General features: G+C 35.7%; 1 protein-coding gene and 1 pseudogene across 1 annotated transcript in view; both read left to right on the top strand.

The window, feature by feature from the left end:
• LOC132159034 (NLR family CARD domain-containing protein 3-like) overlaps positions 1-16,515 on the top strand; it is a gene marked incomplete at its 3' end in the record, with an annotated part of 16,631 nt that extends 116 nt beyond the window's left edge. Inside the window, exons 2-7 of the mRNA XM_059568654.1 lie at positions 1,778-1,882; positions 2,087-2,171; positions 2,434-2,629; positions 2,722-4,582; positions 7,366-7,536; positions 16,356-16,515. Of these exons, the coding sequence (XP_059424637.1) occupies positions 1,778-1,882; positions 2,087-2,171; positions 2,434-2,629; positions 2,722-4,582; positions 7,366-7,536; positions 16,356-16,515 (2,578 nt within the window). The remainder of the gene's footprint in view (positions 1-1,777; positions 1,883-2,086; positions 2,172-2,433; positions 2,630-2,721; positions 4,583-7,365; positions 7,537-16,355) is intronic.
• Positions 1-17,792, top strand: part of LOC132159290 (zinc finger protein 271-like) — a 147,312-nt pseudogene that overhangs the window by 100,025 nt on the left and 29,495 nt on the right.

Below are 17,792 nucleotides of genomic sequence, written 5' to 3'. Positions count from 1 at the left end.
AAACCTTAATAAACTTTGTTATATTTACAAATGATTTGCAGAACCTCAGAGCTTCATAACTTCCTACTTAAAAATAACATTTGTGTATATATATATATATATATATCATAATCATCATTTCCAGTCCCTCAATCTCGCTCAAAAAAAAAAAAAAAGCCAATAGATTTTAAATATCTCAGAATAGAAAATCCAAATCATCATTTGCAGTCAATTTACACTCTTCAGCACTGAGTCTGTACTTAAGTAAATTATTCCATATCAGTGATTTTGGTTTTTAGGTCATAAATTGATTGTCAGACATTAAAAAAATGATTGCACACTTATTTTAAAGGTTTATATGATACTTTTGATTGTTCTCATTTTTCTTTAGTGTGTAATGTATCTGTTTGTGTAAGATCTTCAAAGTTACAAAGGTCACAGTCTCCTGTAAAGTGATTTATTCTGTCTAACAGAGAACACTGATCCAGAAATGATTAAAATGCCTTGACTGAATCCAGATATTAATTTCACAAATGTGTGCATCACAATGTGAAATATTAGCGTAATGCTGTCCAAAGTTTTACACAAAGAGAAGACGAGTCTTCAGTGAGTTGTAGTGTTGTCGTCATGTTGTGAAGACGCTGTGTGTTTGGATGAGAAAGCAAACCCTCTTTGTTTGGATTCAGTGTTTAAGATTTATTAATAACTCTGTTCCTGAGCTGTTCGACCCAAAGGTTAGCTTGTGTACAGCACGCTTTATGAAGCTGCAGTGCATTTCCTCCCAGCTTCCTGTGTACAACATCAGATATACACAGCTAAATACACTGTACATAAAATACAATAAACCACACCTAAATAACTGTATTTTATGTTGACACTTCCGAACATAGTTGTTACAGTGAAGAAGAAAACTTATAACTTTATGAGTATGTATCTGAAATGTAAGAGAGTTGCAAAATAAAAGCTTATCTCTGTTAAACGTTCAGCTCAGACTTGGACTCTGGGTCAAAAGGATGCAGTACATTTTACAACAATATTGTAACAACCCAATAAACTAAGTGTGATTAACTTTTAAAATAGTGTCAGAACTGTGTAGCAATGACATTTCTACTTTCTATTTTAGTCAAAAAAAAAAAATCTCAAAAAGATCAGTCAAATATTTGTAAAAATATATTTATTCTCACATTAAGTACTTTACAGAAATTGTTAAACAAATGTGAGTCTGTAAACAAGAATGACTATCTTTAAATCTCTGCAGATGTTTCTGTGAAGGACTAGAGAGAGAATGTGTGTCAATATAAAACACAGATGAAGCTCCTGTAGAAACGTTTCTCTTCTCTCTTTGTGTCATTAGTGTAAGATCAGGATCACATGTGTCTGTGAAGAGTGACTGGTCAAAGGATGGTGACGGACCAGACTTCAGTGAGGAAAAAACATCTATCAAAAGGTATTTATTATCTTTGACATTATAATGTTGTGTTGGCTTATTTCTCCACTAAGATGCTTGTGATAGAAATGAATGAAATAAAACAATAATTCACCGATTTCCTCTTTATTGAACTCAGTCTGGAGCTTCTTTCCAGTAACACAATCACACAAGCAGACACAAGGAGGTATAAACTAACCATGGAAAATAGATCATGCAGCCAAACATGAATATGTCTTTCCATCTATCCATAGTCATAGATGAACAAATGCATGTCTATACTGTGCTTCATTACCATCCTCAACAGTGAAGCTCTTTAAATGAGACTGAAGGAGCTCCTGTAGTAAAGTGTTTTGTTCTTTGTGTCATTAGTGTAAGATCAGACTCACATGTGTCCAGCTCTGTGTCTGTGAAGAGTGACCGGTCAAAGAGAGAAGCACCGAAATTCAGTCAAGAAACAACATCACGAACCAAACGGTATTTGATCTGTTTCTTATTTTTCTTTAAACATAGACTGTGTCAGAAAGTGTATCAGAGAATAATTATCATAAAACTACTTGTAGTCCATAAATTTATCACTTATTTATTGTTTTTTCTCTTTGCTAAAATGTTTACAAGATATTTTGGTCATATTTCTTTTCCTAAAAATGCAGTATTTTGATTTATTTTATTTACTATCAGGCTTCAGTATGAAACATTAGATCCAGATTTACAGTCTCACAGGAAACACAAGAATTATACAGACAGTCTCCTGCAGATCTTCCAGGTAATAAAACACATTTTCAAGAATATTTAATAATTATAATAAACAAATATGTTATTGAATAAGAGTGTGACAGAACTTGTATTTCAAATTTTTACTTTTAAGAACCTATAAAATAAGATTGAAAGCCTATTTTTATTAATATTTACAACAAAGTAATGTTTGTCTCAACTTGATTTTTGATGAATATTTTTAATTACTGAATAAATAATTGTGACCAAATATAGGATTTTTTTCTCTCATTCATTCTTGTCTGTTTTTGTAGGATCTTGAGAGCAAAGTAATCACATTTCTAAAGAAAGAACTGGAAAAGTTTAAGAAAATATTACAAAAAGAGGACATGCACTACTTTGTGAAGGACTTTAATGAGAACAGATGCAGTATGAAAGAAGCAGCTCTTGATCTCACGCTCTACTTCCTGAGAGAGATGAAGCAAGATGAAGCTGCTGATGCTCTAGAAGGTAAGAGACTCGTGATCATCTGTCAGACTGTCACTTATAAAATTAGAGAGAAAATATGATTAAACAGTATCTGTATTTTTGTTTCTGTTTAGATGAGCTGTTCTTCATTCATCAGTTAAAGTGTAGCCTAAAGAAGAAGTATCAATGTGTGTCTGAAGGAATTGCAAAGCAAGGAGACTCTACACTTCTGAAGAACATCTACACAGATCTCTATATCACTCAGGGTTGTAGTGAACAGGTCAATACTGAACATGAGGTGAGACAGATTGAAGTTGCTTCCAGACGTCATGAATCACAGGAGATACAGGTTGAGTGCAAACATTTGTTTGAAGCACCTGAACAAGACAAGCAGATCAGAACTGTACTGACAAAAGGAGTTGCTGGCATCGGAAAATCAGTCTCTGTGCAGAAGTTTGTTCTGGATTGGGCCGAAGGAAAAGAAAATCAAGATATCAGCTTCATATTTCCTCTTCCATTTAGAGAGATGAACTTAAAGGAGCAAGAAAAACTTAGTTTGATGGACCTTATAACTCAGTTTTTCCCAGAGACAAAAGGACTGAAGCTTACGAGAAGAAATCAATTCAAAGTCTTGTTCATTCTTGACGGATTGGATGAATGTCGTCTTCCTGTAAACTTTAAGGATAATGAGACGTGGCCTGATGTTTCATCACCAGCCTCTCTGGATGTTCTCCTGACGAACCTCATCAAGGGAAATCTGCTTCCTTCTGCTCTCATCTGGATCACCAGCAGACCAGCAGCTGCCAGTAAGATTCCTCCTGACTGTATCGACCGGCTGACAGAGATACGAGGATTCAATGATGCACAAAAGGAGGAGTACTTCAGAAAAAGATTCACGGATGAGAATCAGGCCAAAGAAATCATTGATCATGTTAAACAATCAAAGAGTCTCTTTATCATGTGCCACATCCCAGTCTTCTGCTGGATTTCAGCCACTGTTCTCCAGAACATTTTAGAGGAGAAAAGAAATAATGTTGTGAAAAACAATCAGGCTGATGATGTCTCCAAAACACTGCAGGAGTCAAATACTGAAGACACTCCTAAGACTCTGACACAAATGTACACACACTTCCTCAGATTTCAGATCCAGCAGAGCAGACGAAAGTATGATGGAGAATACAAACCAGATGTTTCCTGGGATAAAGATGCCATCTTTTCACTGGGGAAACTGGCGTTTGATCAGCTGGAAAGAAACCATGTGATCTTCTATGACACAGATCTGGAAGCCTGTGGTATTGACGTCTATAAGGCATCAGTGTACTCAGGCATGTGTACCCAGATCTTTAAGGAGGAAACAGGGATCACTGTTGGTACCATGTACTGCTTCGTTCACTTGAGCATTCAAGAGTTTATTGCAGCCCTTTATGCACATCTGTTTCTAGACATAAAGAAGAAATATGTGTTTGATCAAGACTCTACAGAACAGAAAAACAAAAATTTCCTTCAGGTCCTTCTTGGACAATCCAAAAAAAACATGATTGATTTGCTCAAGACTGCAGTGGACAAGGCACTAGAGAGTGATAATGGACACCTGGATCTTTTTCTTCGCTTCCTCCTTGGTTTGTCACTCCAGTCCAATCAGAGACTCTTACAGGGTCTGTTGAAACAGAAAAATAGAAGTGAGCAGAGCAAAGAGGAAATAGTTTGGTACATCAAGCAGAAATTGGAGTCTAATCTGTCTCCAGAGAGATCCATCAATCTGTTCTACTGTCTGAATGAACTGAACGACCAAACTCTGGTGAAAGACATTCAGACCCACCTTAGCAAAGGAAGTCTCTCATCTGCTGATCTTTCACCTGCCCAGTGGTCTGCTTTGGTCTTTGTGTTGTTGACATCAGAGGAGGAGCTGGAGGAGTTTGAGCTTCAGAAATTCAAGAAATCAGACGAGTGTCTCATTAGATTATCAGAGGTCATCAAAACCTGCAAAAGAGCTCTGTAAGTTAATATATTTTGTCATGTTTTGTTCTCATCTTAAAATTACATGAATCTACATTGATACATAGCAGGCTTGGACACCACAATTTATAGGGATAATTAACCATAAGACTGTTTAAATTTAACTCAATTTTAATGATACTGAATAAAAAAAAACACAAACTAATAAAATAACCACACTTTTCCTGAAAATAGCACAATAAACCTGGACAGAATTTATGTTAATATTGGTAACATTACAATAAGGTTCACAAGGTTACATACTTTAGTTTGCAATCTAAGAATTTATTAATCTTAGTTCAAGGGTTAGTTCAGCCAAAAATGAGAAATTGCCTCCATTGAAAATGTATAAATGTCCAGAAAGGTGTCCAGAAAGGTAATAAAACATCATCAAAGTCCATGTTACATCATAGGGTCAAATTTGTTGAAGCATCGAAAACAGGTTTTGGTCCAAAAATAACAAAAATTATGACTTTATTCAGCATCGTCATCTCTTCCGGCTCTATTGTGAGCGCGACTGCTGTGACTGTTGACGTACAGTGTGAAGTCGTAATTTTTGTTATTTTATAATTTTCATTTTTGCCTGAAATAACCCTTTCATATTAATTTCATTATTAAAATCAACAGTTGTGCTAGTTAACAGTTAATGCACTCTTAATAAACATGAACTAACAATGAACAACTGTATTCTCATTAACTAAATTTAAGAAAGTAATAAATAATAAATACGTGTAAAATACTAATAAATACGTGTAATGTATTGTTCATTGTTTGTTTGTGTTAAACATTAATTGAACCTTATTGTAAACTGTTACCTTAATATTAAATATCAATAAATACTTTTTTATCCACTTCAATGTAACAGAATCAGTTATCAATAAATACTTTTTTATCCACTTCAATGTAACAGAATCAGTTATCAATAAATACTTTTTTATCCACCTCAATGTAACAGAATCAGTTATAAGTTGTTGGATTTATTAATTTAATTTTTTTTGGACTATAAATAATTATAGTCCTACAAAGTTACTATTATCAGATCACAGCGTACAGATATACCATGTTACAGCACAGTAGCGCTACTGCAAACAGGAGCAAGATTTTTTGCAATTTTTCTCTTCGATAATTTGCAGATGTCGGTGCATACCTACACTGAACAAAATTATAAATGCAACACTTTTGTTTTCGCCCCGATTTTTCATGAGTTGAATTCAAAGATCTAAGACTTTTTCTATGTACACAAAATACCTATTTCTCTCAAATATTGTTCACAAATCTGTCTTAATCTGTGTTAGTGAGCACTTCTCTTTCTATTTTCTGAGATAATCCATCCTCCTCACAGGTGTGGCATATCAAGATGCTGATTTGACAGCGTGATTAGCCTTTAGCCCCTTTAACACTATGATTCCGGCAAATACACAGGTAATGTGTCCCGGCAATTGTTTCCGGGTTGCTAGATTTTGCACTTTCACACTACCAGTGATTACCCGGAATATGTGAATGCGTTCACACACAACCCCTAATGGTCCCGTAAAGACATGTGACATCAGGGTGTGACGTGTAATGTACGAGTCGAAAACGCTAGGCAGGTTAACTTTCACTTAAGATGGCGAACGATCTCAGCTTCAGCGCACAAAGTGAGGAACTAACTGATCTCTGCTTCATTACAATTTGCAAATTTTTTTTAGTAGAGAACATTGAGCTGCCTTTAAAACACCTGGTAAAAGAGTCACGTGATATCATGCGTCATCACTACGCACACCCTTACGGCATTAGTTCTGACTTTTGTTGAAACCGAGCTCGTTCCAGGACTGAACCCGTCAATGTTACTAGGTCCCTAACCCTGGATCAATCCCGGGACGTGTTTGCGTTCACACAGAAGGGTAACCGGCAATTTACTGGGTCCAATGTTCAATGTGAAAGGGGCTTTAGGCTGGCCACTATAAAAGGCCACTCTAAAATGTGCAGTTTTACTGTATTGATGGTTCGAGGGGGGTGTCCGAAAACCAGTCCGTATCTGGTGTGACCACCATTTGCCTCACTACACATCTCCATCTGATAACTTTCCGCGATCCCGTCATCTTTATTTCAGAAGGCGACCCAGCTGACTTCACCAGCAAAAAAAAAACTCAACCCTAGCATCTAGTTGATTGCGAAGAAATTGATTTTATAATTCTACCAAATAGTATACTAAAAGATCTGTATTGCTGCGGAAAACATTGCGATACTATAACGTATGGTTATAACCCCTAGTTATAAGTATATATCTCTTTTAGGGTAAAGTCAAAACAATTTCTTGAACTTTTTTTTCTTTAAAAACTGCAGTCCATTGCAGTACAATGCTGTTTTATTAGATTTACATGGGTTTTATGTAAAAATATCTCTTTTCAGCAAAACAAGCTGTTTAGTTAGCTACAGAAGAAGCACATCATGTTATTATAAAACACATTGTTCCATAGTTATTTCTACTCCAATATGCAGTTCAACTTCTACAACTTCTGCTATAAAGGAGATATACTCTTGCATAACCTCAATGCATAAATGATTGACCTTCAGATTCTACACCTCAAGACACTCATCCAGATAATAGAGCAGCACTTTTAAATATATAACTCATTGCCATTAATGATATAAGCCTATTATTCATTTACATGTTTTATTTGAATCAATTTGAATCAATACAATTCTAATATATATGCAGTGTACTGGTATACATTTATTTTTTGTATTTAACGAATGTATTACATGTATCTAACTCTGTGATTTAAATTATTTCTCTTTAGGCTAAATGATTGTGGTTTAACAGACAAAAGCTGTCCAGCTCTGGCTTCAGTTCTTGGATCAGATACCAATCTGAAAGAGCTGAACATGAACAATAATAATCTGAAGGATTCAGGAGTGAAGCTGCTCTGCACTGGCCTGGAGAATATAAACTGCAAATTAGAGATACTGAGGTAAATTTTGTAGTGTTTTGTTAATTTAAATTTTGAAAATTTGCAGGCTTTAATTCCAGCATAAACTCTACATTCCAGTGACCTCATTTATCAACAGTGCATATTCACAGATGTGTGTGTAATGAGTGCGTAAGAACAGTCTGATGCAAAGTGTGGGATCTTCCAACTTGTACTTTAACATAGGAGTTGGTGTAAATATAAGCTCAACTCTGAGCATGCTTCAGCAGAGAATCTATTGCTAGAATGGCTATACTACAAAAAGAAAGTGCTGCTGCGTCTTTCCTGTGTCCTTTAATTGCAAATACTACATTTATAAATTAATAGTTCAAGTTAGATAAGATATTTAGTCTTGTTTATCCCCCCAGGAAACAAGACTAAATATATTTTTGCTTATATAGTAAATGCATCTTGATTATTTAAACTAAAACAAGAGCAAAATAATAAGGTATGCCTTTTTTTGCGTGCATCTGGGAAGTCATTTGAAATGTAGCTTTAGTGTCATGACTGATCTTGCTTTGCTGCAGGATTCTGCAAACCATGCTCTGTGCAGAAAACATGTTTAAAAAGAGCGCACTGATCTGTTTAGTGAGTGCACAGAATGTCTTCTCAGTTGGTACTGCTTTCTTTTTCCACTATTTCGGGTGAGGACATTATACATTCACATGATTTATAATGGGAGGTCTTGTCACTATATTGGAGGCATTTCTGAATGCAAATGTTTAAGTGTTTAAATGACTTTTTTTAAAAGTCTAGATCTAGGCAAGATGAGTAGACAGATTACTGGATCTCAATATTCTGCACGAGTGAATCAGATCGCTGCTCTACTGCAGCATAAACACTGTAAACTCAACAAATTGACATATTTTTTCAGTGTTACAAGGACATTTTTTAATTCTTGCCACTGGATGTTTTTTGTGTGTTTTGTATAAGAGATTGCTGATTGAAAACATTTCTTTTATTTTTGACTTTGGTAACATCATCACCATCACCAGTATTTGTCAACTGTCAGCTAAAACATCCTGGTAAATATTCAGATTAAAACTGAAGTGTTTTCTTTTTATGCAGTCTGAAGAACAACTGTATCACAGAAGGAGGTTGTCATGTTCTGGCTGCAGCTCTAAATTCAAACCCTTCAAATCTGACAGAGCTGGATCTGAGTGAGAATAAACTAGGAAACCCAGGAATGAAGATCATCTTGACTCTGTTTGAAAATGTACAGTGTAGACTGGAAAAGCTGAAGTAAGTATTTTAAGTTTATCCCATTATTTACCCAGACTCTAGTGACCCACCACAGTTTCATAGATTTGAAAATATTTTACACTTATCAGGACTGCACAATTAATCTAAATATGCTTGACATTGTGATACGAGTTATTGTGGTCACAAAAGGCTGCATTTTAATTAAAAACACATGCTTAAGAGCGAAGTGCATTTACATGTGAGCAGATCATGAGTTAGTTTTAATAAATCTGGTTCTTCAACCACTAACCTCCAACATTAAGCATCAGCACACTGAAGAAGCACCATGACTTTAAAATTCATATCTATTGTTTTCTGTGTGCGTTCAAACACTGGTGGCATCACTCAAAATCTGTCAGTGGCTATTAACTACAACACAACTCGCAAAGTTTCCCATTAAAAAATGTACTGGGGGTAGTCATGGCCTAACGGTTAGAGAGTTGGACTTGTAACCCAAAAGTTGCGGGTTCGAGTCTCAGATCTGGTAGGAATTGTCTGTAGGGTGAGTGAATAACCAGCGCTCTCTTTCACCCTCAATACCATGACTGAGATGAGACACTTGAACAAGATCTGAACCCCCAACTGCTCCTTGGGCACCGCTGCATATGCTGCCCAATCCCTGGTTGTCCCCTCTAAAAATATGATTAAACAGCATGATGTGTATTGTAAATAACAGTTTTCTGCTTTAACCTTGTAAGTAGTAAAACAATGCAAACTGGGCAAAAATGTGTTATAAGTTTATAAATGTTTTGAGTCCCCCCCCCCCACCTTTGCCTCACAGTGCTTTGATCCAAATGCCTGCTTTCCTCTTTTAAATCCCCTCAGTGTTGCTCAGTTTGTGATTTTCATGAGGAACTGGGCTACCTATCACTGTTTCTCTGTGTTGAAGCGACCCCAATAACATGTTATGAATGTAAATTTTACCGGAGAAACCCCACAGCAAAATGTGTATTTTACCCCCAGAATGACATTTTTACTGGGGAACCCCCCTTGAAACCTAATTGTGCTAGTATTGAGTAGCAATTGGGTGGGTTTTGTTGCAAAAACCCAGCAACCCAGCAATCCTGCATCACCTACACACACACACACACACACACACACACACACACACACACACACACACACACACACACACACACCAGTGAGAGAGAATAAAGTCAACAGTTGTGGAAATCGACTGTCAAGGCTATTTTATTCACTTAAACAGCATATGAAGTAATTAATTTCTCTTTAATACAGATGATGCCAATGTATTTTTCGATTAGTTTGCTATAGGGTTGACCCCAAACAGGTAGGGTTCAAGTGATTTTCAAAACATTTCAGCCAGTGTATATATATCCTGGATATATTATTTACCTGATATAAGATGCATGTGGTTTTGATTCAAGCACTTCATTGTAGCCTAGTACTATGGTGATATCTCTTCAGCACACAGCGCGAGCAGGTCAAACTACAATGCAGATTATTAATAACTATGACTGGACTGTCACACCCATACCATTATAATGAGAACACCATTATACCAAAACGCTGTGAATTTTTAGAGTTTAGCTGCTGTGTTTCTGCACATTGTTGCATGAAGAACGCGTCCACAAAAAGAGTTCATTAAGAGCCGCGCAGACACGTTCATTTGCATCCGGGCTCTTTTTGCAGATAGCCTATAAGTCCTAATATTAACGTTATGTTGTATAAGTAACGAAGCGTATTCTACATGAAATTATGAGTTTAATCCCATTGATTAAAAACTTGCTATCAAATACTCACTCTACTGGTCATCTTCAGCACACAGCTCTAAACAGAAATGCAGAACATTAGGGTTTCACTGACGTTTAGTGTTAACTATCTTTTGATCAAAACATAAAAACATTATTTACCCCATTTGTATCTGTGAGGCATCTGTTACACATTTTCCCTGTGTGTTAACATCAGTAATTATGGCTGTCGGATGTCTGACATGACTCATTGTATTTTGCCCCGCCCCCAAACATATGATTAGACTATTAGTCGAATGTCAGCAAGATTCAAAAATTCAGATTCGACTATGAAAATCCTTAGTCGGGGACACCCCTAGTCTGCTATGTTAGCAATAATAATGTTAATTGCTTGATGGATGGTAATGTCTACAACGGACACTGGACAGCTTGAAGTTGTCTAATGTTGCACGGTCTCCCTGATAACACTAATAGTAGCAAGGCTGTGTATACTTGTTCTTAACGGGTAAACGGAATAAGATAAAAAATGTGTTGTTGTGTTTCTGGATGTCAGAATGGAAATAATATTTATAGAATAATGTATAATCTGGGCCGCATTAATGCACGGGCTTACCTGGGCTTAAGCCCAGGGCCCTGGGCTGGGGGAGGGCCCCGATGATGCCGGAAAATATTGTAATCAGATTTTCTAATTCGTTGGCTGTCCCTTTAAAATTACGCTTTATCACTTTGCTTTGAATGCACGTGCGCGTTGCAAGTCCTGCTCGAGAAGAGTCAGTCAAACCCTCTCACTCAATGAACCCTGCAATCATCAGTCACAGTGGGCATTATTTAATTGTCTGAAATCCAATAAAATTCATCATTGTCTGAAAGCATTCAGTTATTGGCCTGTATCAAACTCACGTGACATACTTACGTTGAATTCTTTGTAAGATAATTGCCGCCTATTCTAATGATGACAATAACTAATAGCTAATCTAATGTGACGTGCCATAAATACGAAAGTGGTTCGCAAAAAAGAAAAACAGCACAAGATAAAGTAGAACGTCAGAACAGTTTGTTAAAAAAAATCCAGAAACTAACATCATATTTTAACGCCATTTACAGGTTGGTTGTGATTTACTATCAGGCTGGCAGCAGTAGCTAGATATGATAGTCTATCAAAATAATTAACTCCTTGATAGTGATACCCAAGTGAAAAAGTACACTTCCATAATGTACTTAAAGTTCTATTTTTTGTGCACCTTATACTCTTAACTTTCTTTACTTTATATACTAAAATTCTTCTTTAGTACTTCCTACGATAATCTTAAGAACATCTAAGTATACTCAACTGCTATTTTGAGACACCTTGAATATGAACTAAAATGTGCTTTTAATATACTGTCTCTGTATTTAAAAAAAAGTATATTAAAAGCACATTTTAGTTCCTATTCATGGTGTCTTTAAGTACATTATGGAAGTGTATACTATAGATTTGGATGTTTTTAATACCATTTATTCACGTAAAATAAAAGGGTTTGTGATTAAGAAGAGTGAGTTAAATTGAAAATGATTCCATGACAAATGCATTTTTAACAGTCACTTGTTGCCACCTGGTTGGGATAACGTGTAATAGATACAAACGGCCTAACAGTTAAAGGGGTGGAACCATAACCTTTAACGATTAATTATGCAGTTTCAGTGGATGAAGGCAGGGCTCAACCCCGGTCGGGCCAGTGATTCAAATTTTTACTTGCCCCAACAAAATTTTCACTGGCCCCACAACAAAAAATTAATAAAAGTAAAAGACAAGAAAATGGGCCTATAAAATAAGCATAGATATTGTTTTCATTGTCTTTGTTACATTTAACCTCAATAATATAATAGGTTAATGACAGCAAAAGCTACTAGATTAATTTATATTTTAAATATTATTAGACAAATAAACAGTAAGTAATAAAATAGTTACAAATAATCAAATTACGAGTAATAGCATAAATAAATACAACAGAAAAAACAAATGAAATAAATGGTGCTTTTCAAGTTTTTCATGTAGGTTTAAATGAGAGATTTTCAGGTACAGAAGTTGTAATCTAATGTATAACTACAGAATAGATTAAACTTTATTAAAAATTTATCAGTCAAGAGCAGTTACAGATGCATAAAAATGTTTTTAATGTTGAAAATACAAAACGTTAAATACTGTGAAATTATAAAAAAAAATGAAGACACTTTAAACCTGAAATTAAACCCGCTAGTAGGTGGCAGGGAATCACTGTTAATGAGCAAATCATTGAGATTCAACCGATTCATTCAAGCGGCTGATTCACTGAGGAAGTGTTGCTCAGAGACGCAAAACAATTCTGTGGACTTTGGAACCATTTTCGTTGGCGAAATACAGCGAAACAGACGATTTAGTGTCTAAAATGTAAGTCACTTGATATTAAGTTCTTGTTTATTAAACTGTACGCTGAATAAAACCATCACATTTGTAGTCATGCTAATATTTGGAGAAAACCAGCATTCTATGTGTAATATTGGTTAACATGAATATTAAATTATATAAATACGAAATATATACAGGGGCATATTTGAATTCTGAGGCATTAAGACTAAAGCACATGCACAAATCTAACCTAATAGACTACGTCATGTAGTGCATGCGTGCACAGAAGGGGTGTGTTTTTGCATACTCGATAATATCAGATCGTTAAATCAACTATTACGATATCATAGACTACATATAACGCACACCCTACAGCACTGGCCCGATCGGGCAAGTGACCGTTCCGTTTACTGTCCCGAGCGTCATTCACACTAGCCTCGGCCAATCGGGCAGTCCTTATTGTCGAGCCCTGGAAGGGCCCCTCAAGAGGTAAAGCCCAGGGGCCCCTTAGAGTCTTAATGCGGCCCTGTGTATAATAATAATGTAATAATCAAAGATGCCATTTGAAGCTAAATGCAGACGTTTAAATGGACTTACTATGGATGAAACCTGCTGTAATTACCCTACTTTTAAAGCATAAGTTGCATTTTTAACAATAGGTCTATATAATATTCACACAGGGGACATTGTATTAGACTTACAGTTAAAGAATGAAATACTATTTAAACCAATAACACTTTACATTACATTTAGCCTACCTATTTTATCTCACAGTTCTTCTTGTAAATCCAAGTTTATATCTCCTAAGTTCAGACTTTATAGCTTGGTTTACCTAAACAACTGTGAGTTTGGTAATTCTGAGAAAGAAAAAAAAAAGCCAGGGGCCTCATGTATAAAACTTTCTTTAGATTTCATCCTAAAAATGTACTTACGCACAAAAGCTAGATTTGGCATACACACAAAAGTTTTCAGATTTATAAAACCATGCGTATGAACATGTTTAACACCGTCAAAGGTACAAGACTTTATAGGAAAATATGACATGCTTACTAAAGGTGCTATTTGTATAGTACTTTACATTGCTAAAAATCATTCACTGTCTTGGCCTTGTTTTCAAATAAATGTATCAAAATTAATGTAAAAACAAAATTGTATAAAATACTTCTCGGAAAATCTTTTTAGAATAGAGTGGATCTCTTTTCCACTGGCCAAAGCAGTCTATTGTTTTAAACAAATCAAACGTTTTAGGGTATTTAAATATTTTATAGTAGAATCAGAAATACGGTGTGTATAAATAAGTGTACCTAATTCTCTGACGTGGCATTACTGACAAAATAAAGAAGAAAAAAAACTTGCATATCTTATCATTGGCTTCAGATTCTGTCCTTCAGTCACAATGCTATTTTCATAATGTTCTGAAGATCACTGAAGAAGTCAGCCTTCATGTTCTGATGACACATCCGGTGTGTAACGTCTGTGAGATGTCTGAGTCACAGTGCTTGTCTCTGGAGCTCCCGGAGACAAGACCTTGATTTGGCTTTTTTTAAAGGATAACAGTGAGTTCAGTACACAGATGTTTGGGAGGAAACAGCTGATCACTTTATCAACTGACAGCCTCTCTGTTAATCTTTAACATGTTTACCACTAAACATTCATTTTGGACTGAGCTATATTTGGAAATAAAAACTAAATAAATGCTGTTTTATAAGAAAGTAATTAGGGCCCGAGCACCGAGGTGCGAGGACCCTCTTGTTAAGAATTGTTTTTATTCTGTTTATTTGTATCTCCAAACAAAAAGTCGTAAAACTGAAAGCATTCAATAATTCAGAATAATATTTAATATGAAATGTATTTTAATCTAAGATGTGTTTTTGGTAATTTTATGTCTTAAATCTCTTGATCTATTTCTGATATTTTTGTTGTGGCTAGTAGAAGTTCTGAATTGCAGTTCATTTAAAAGAAATGCTGGTGAGCAAGTTATTTTTCGGTCATAACGTGAATTAGGAAGGTTCACTAAATTGTACGCTCCTGTAATTTCCATATTTTTTGGCAGATGATGTTAACAGATTTCATCAGATTTGTACAACAAAGTGTTTATACACCTGTTGTGAACTAAACACAAACATAAGTTCACTGTTCAGTTTTCCACTAAAATAAAAGCCTTACATTTTAATGTAAAGAAATTAGGACAGCATTGTAAGTATGGTTTAGGCTTAAGTGCTGTACTTTAAAATGCAAAATATTGTAATAATCAAATTAAAATAATAATTTCACAGTGTGATTATCATGCAAATCTCATATTGGTGGATAAAAGTGACATGACATACACCCAAGTATGGTGACCCATACTCAGAATCCATGTTCTGCATTTAACCCATCCAAAGTGCGCACACACAACACACACACACAAACACACACACTGTAAACACACACCCGGAGCAGTGAGCATCATTTATGCTGCGGTGCCCGAGGAGCAGTTTGGGGTTCAGTGCCTTGCTCAAGACTCCTCGGTCATGGCATTGCCGGCTTGAGACTCAAACCCACAACCCTAGGGTTAGGAAACAAACCCTCTAACCACTAGGCCACGACTTCCCCACAAAGTATGTGTCAGAAATGGGATTAGTAGCTAAAATTAGTAGCTAAAGCAGCTATTTGTGTAATTGTATGTATATATCTTAATTAGTTGTGTTCTGTCTTCTACAGGTTAAACTGCATCAGTATTACAGATGAAGGTTGTGCTGCTCTGGCATCAGCGTTTAAATCAAACCTCAGAGAGCTGGATCTGAGCAGGAATCAAATAGGAGACTCTGGAGTGACACAAATCTCCAGTCTGCTGAGAAATTCACAGACACTACAGATACTCAGGTCTGAATTTGGTTAATCTAAACATGAATCAATGTAAAGCTCCAGCTGGTCTGTAAACTGATCCTGTGTCACAAGGAATGGGTCAGTAATGTGAAATTTTTGTGTTGGTGTAGATGCATTTATAAAATATTGACAAACAGATTGATTTTTGGAGATGATGGGAAATGTTAATATCCTAATGGTGTAATAAATGTTTTTAATGTGATTTATTTATTTAGTCTTTCTGAAGACTTTCAGATTGCAGTATCACTGAAGAAGGTTATAATAAAGTTACATAATTTTGTTATTATAAAATCTTATGACTCAAATGTTACATTATATTGACAATATCTCTTTTTTTAATATGCATCAGCATTTTTTTATTTTATCCTGGATCTTCAGAAAAGCTTGTATTTGTAAAGTACTGCAGTCTCTGAGGGACTGAGTAATTTTTATTGCAACTGTAGGTCATAATTGTAGGAAATTAAAATGCAAGAATTGCAGATTACATTCACCAATATATAACTTTACCCAGCTTTACTGTGAAAAGTCAATTCAGGCAAAAATTTCTGTAGTGCATATTTTTATTTTCTTCATTCTAGAACATGTACTTGTGTGACATTATGTGTTATAATGAAGAATAACATCTTTTCTAATAGGCTTTCAGACTGCAGTATCAGTGAAGAAGGTTATAAAGCTCTGTCTTCAGCTCTGAGATCAAACCCTTCACACCTGATAGAGCTGGATCTCACAGGAAATGATCCTGGAGAATCAGGAGTGAAGCTGCTCAGTGATTTACTACAGGATCCAAACTGTCAACTCAACACACTGAGGTGAGACCTGATGAAATAATGCTGAATAAATTATATACATTTGAGTTATTTATATTATATTTTTCTAATAATTTAACGGCCTCGAGTCAATTATTTAGCTTATACTGCGGTTGCCACACCTAAAGACATCAATCAGATGATAGATTTAAAGGGATTCATCTGGTTTTTGTACTTAAATCACTGTTGTGAGTAGGATTATTTCTTCCGCATCTCATCCAATGCCTCTTTTGCTGGATCCAAAACATGATTTTAAAGCTGGTAATGGAGGCTTGAGCCTTTGATAGCATTCTAATGCAGTTATTAATGAAGTTATTAAAAAGAGAGGGAGAAAGACAGAGACACACAGAGAGAGAGAGAGATAGAGAGGGAGAGAGAGAGAGAGAGAGAGAGAGAGAGAGAGAGAGAGAGAGAGAGAGAGCTTGTGTGAATTAGGCTTCCTCTGTGCTTCCCTCAACAGTGTTCTTCAGCAGTGTCTCTAAACAGCTGTTAGTACCTCGCTAATGAGAAATGTCATGTGTGTTTACTTTCAGAAAATCATCTGTCATGTTGTTGTTTTTGTTAGTCCTGTAACTTCTGTTATAACAGCTTTACTATATGTGAAGTGATATGAACTGTAATGAGGTTAAGAGAGCTGCCTGGAACTACGTTCACCGTGCGTTTCCCAGAAAATAATGTTTGTCAGCCAATCAGATTCAAGCATTCAGTGGCCCTGTAGTATAAACTATATTATATTATTACACTTATTCAGCCAGGTACACAATTTGTTGTTGAAAATTATCAAACATGAAAGATGAGATGCTGCAGCTGCTGTTGTTTTGATGATAAATGTCAGCACAGTTTAGTTGTGTTAAAAGTTACAGGTTAATCAGACATTTTGTGTCAGTAGATGTGCTGGTGTTTAGTAGTTTGGTGCCTCGATAGTTAAAATTTATGATTGTGTTATTGTGGACATTTCTCATGAAACATATTCAGTGTGATTTATTATCCTGATTGTTTAGATGTTACTGAATGCACAGTACATTAATTTCCATCAAGCTCAGATTCACAACACTGTAGAGCTACTACAGCAGATCTATCACAGACCACAAACATGTGATGTGTGTCAGCGCAGTTTGGCTGTCTAACATCGGAGAGAGAGAGAGAGAGAGAGAGAGAGAGATTGCTTTTTTTTTTGGCTCACACTTTTCTTTTCCTAATTTTACAAGTGGCAAGTTACAAAAAAACAAGCAGTGTCTGATCACAGCCGGGTGTTCCCCGAGTCTG

The sequence above is a fragment of the Carassius carassius genome, chromosome 16, assembly GCF_963082965.1.
Source record: "Carassius carassius chromosome 16, fCarCar2.1, whole genome shotgun sequence".
Classification (NCBI taxonomy): domain Eukaryota; kingdom Metazoa; phylum Chordata; class Actinopteri; order Cypriniformes; family Cyprinidae; genus Carassius; species Carassius carassius.
Note: the sequence above shows the minus strand (reverse complement) of the source record. Positions and strands in the feature narration are given on the sequence as shown.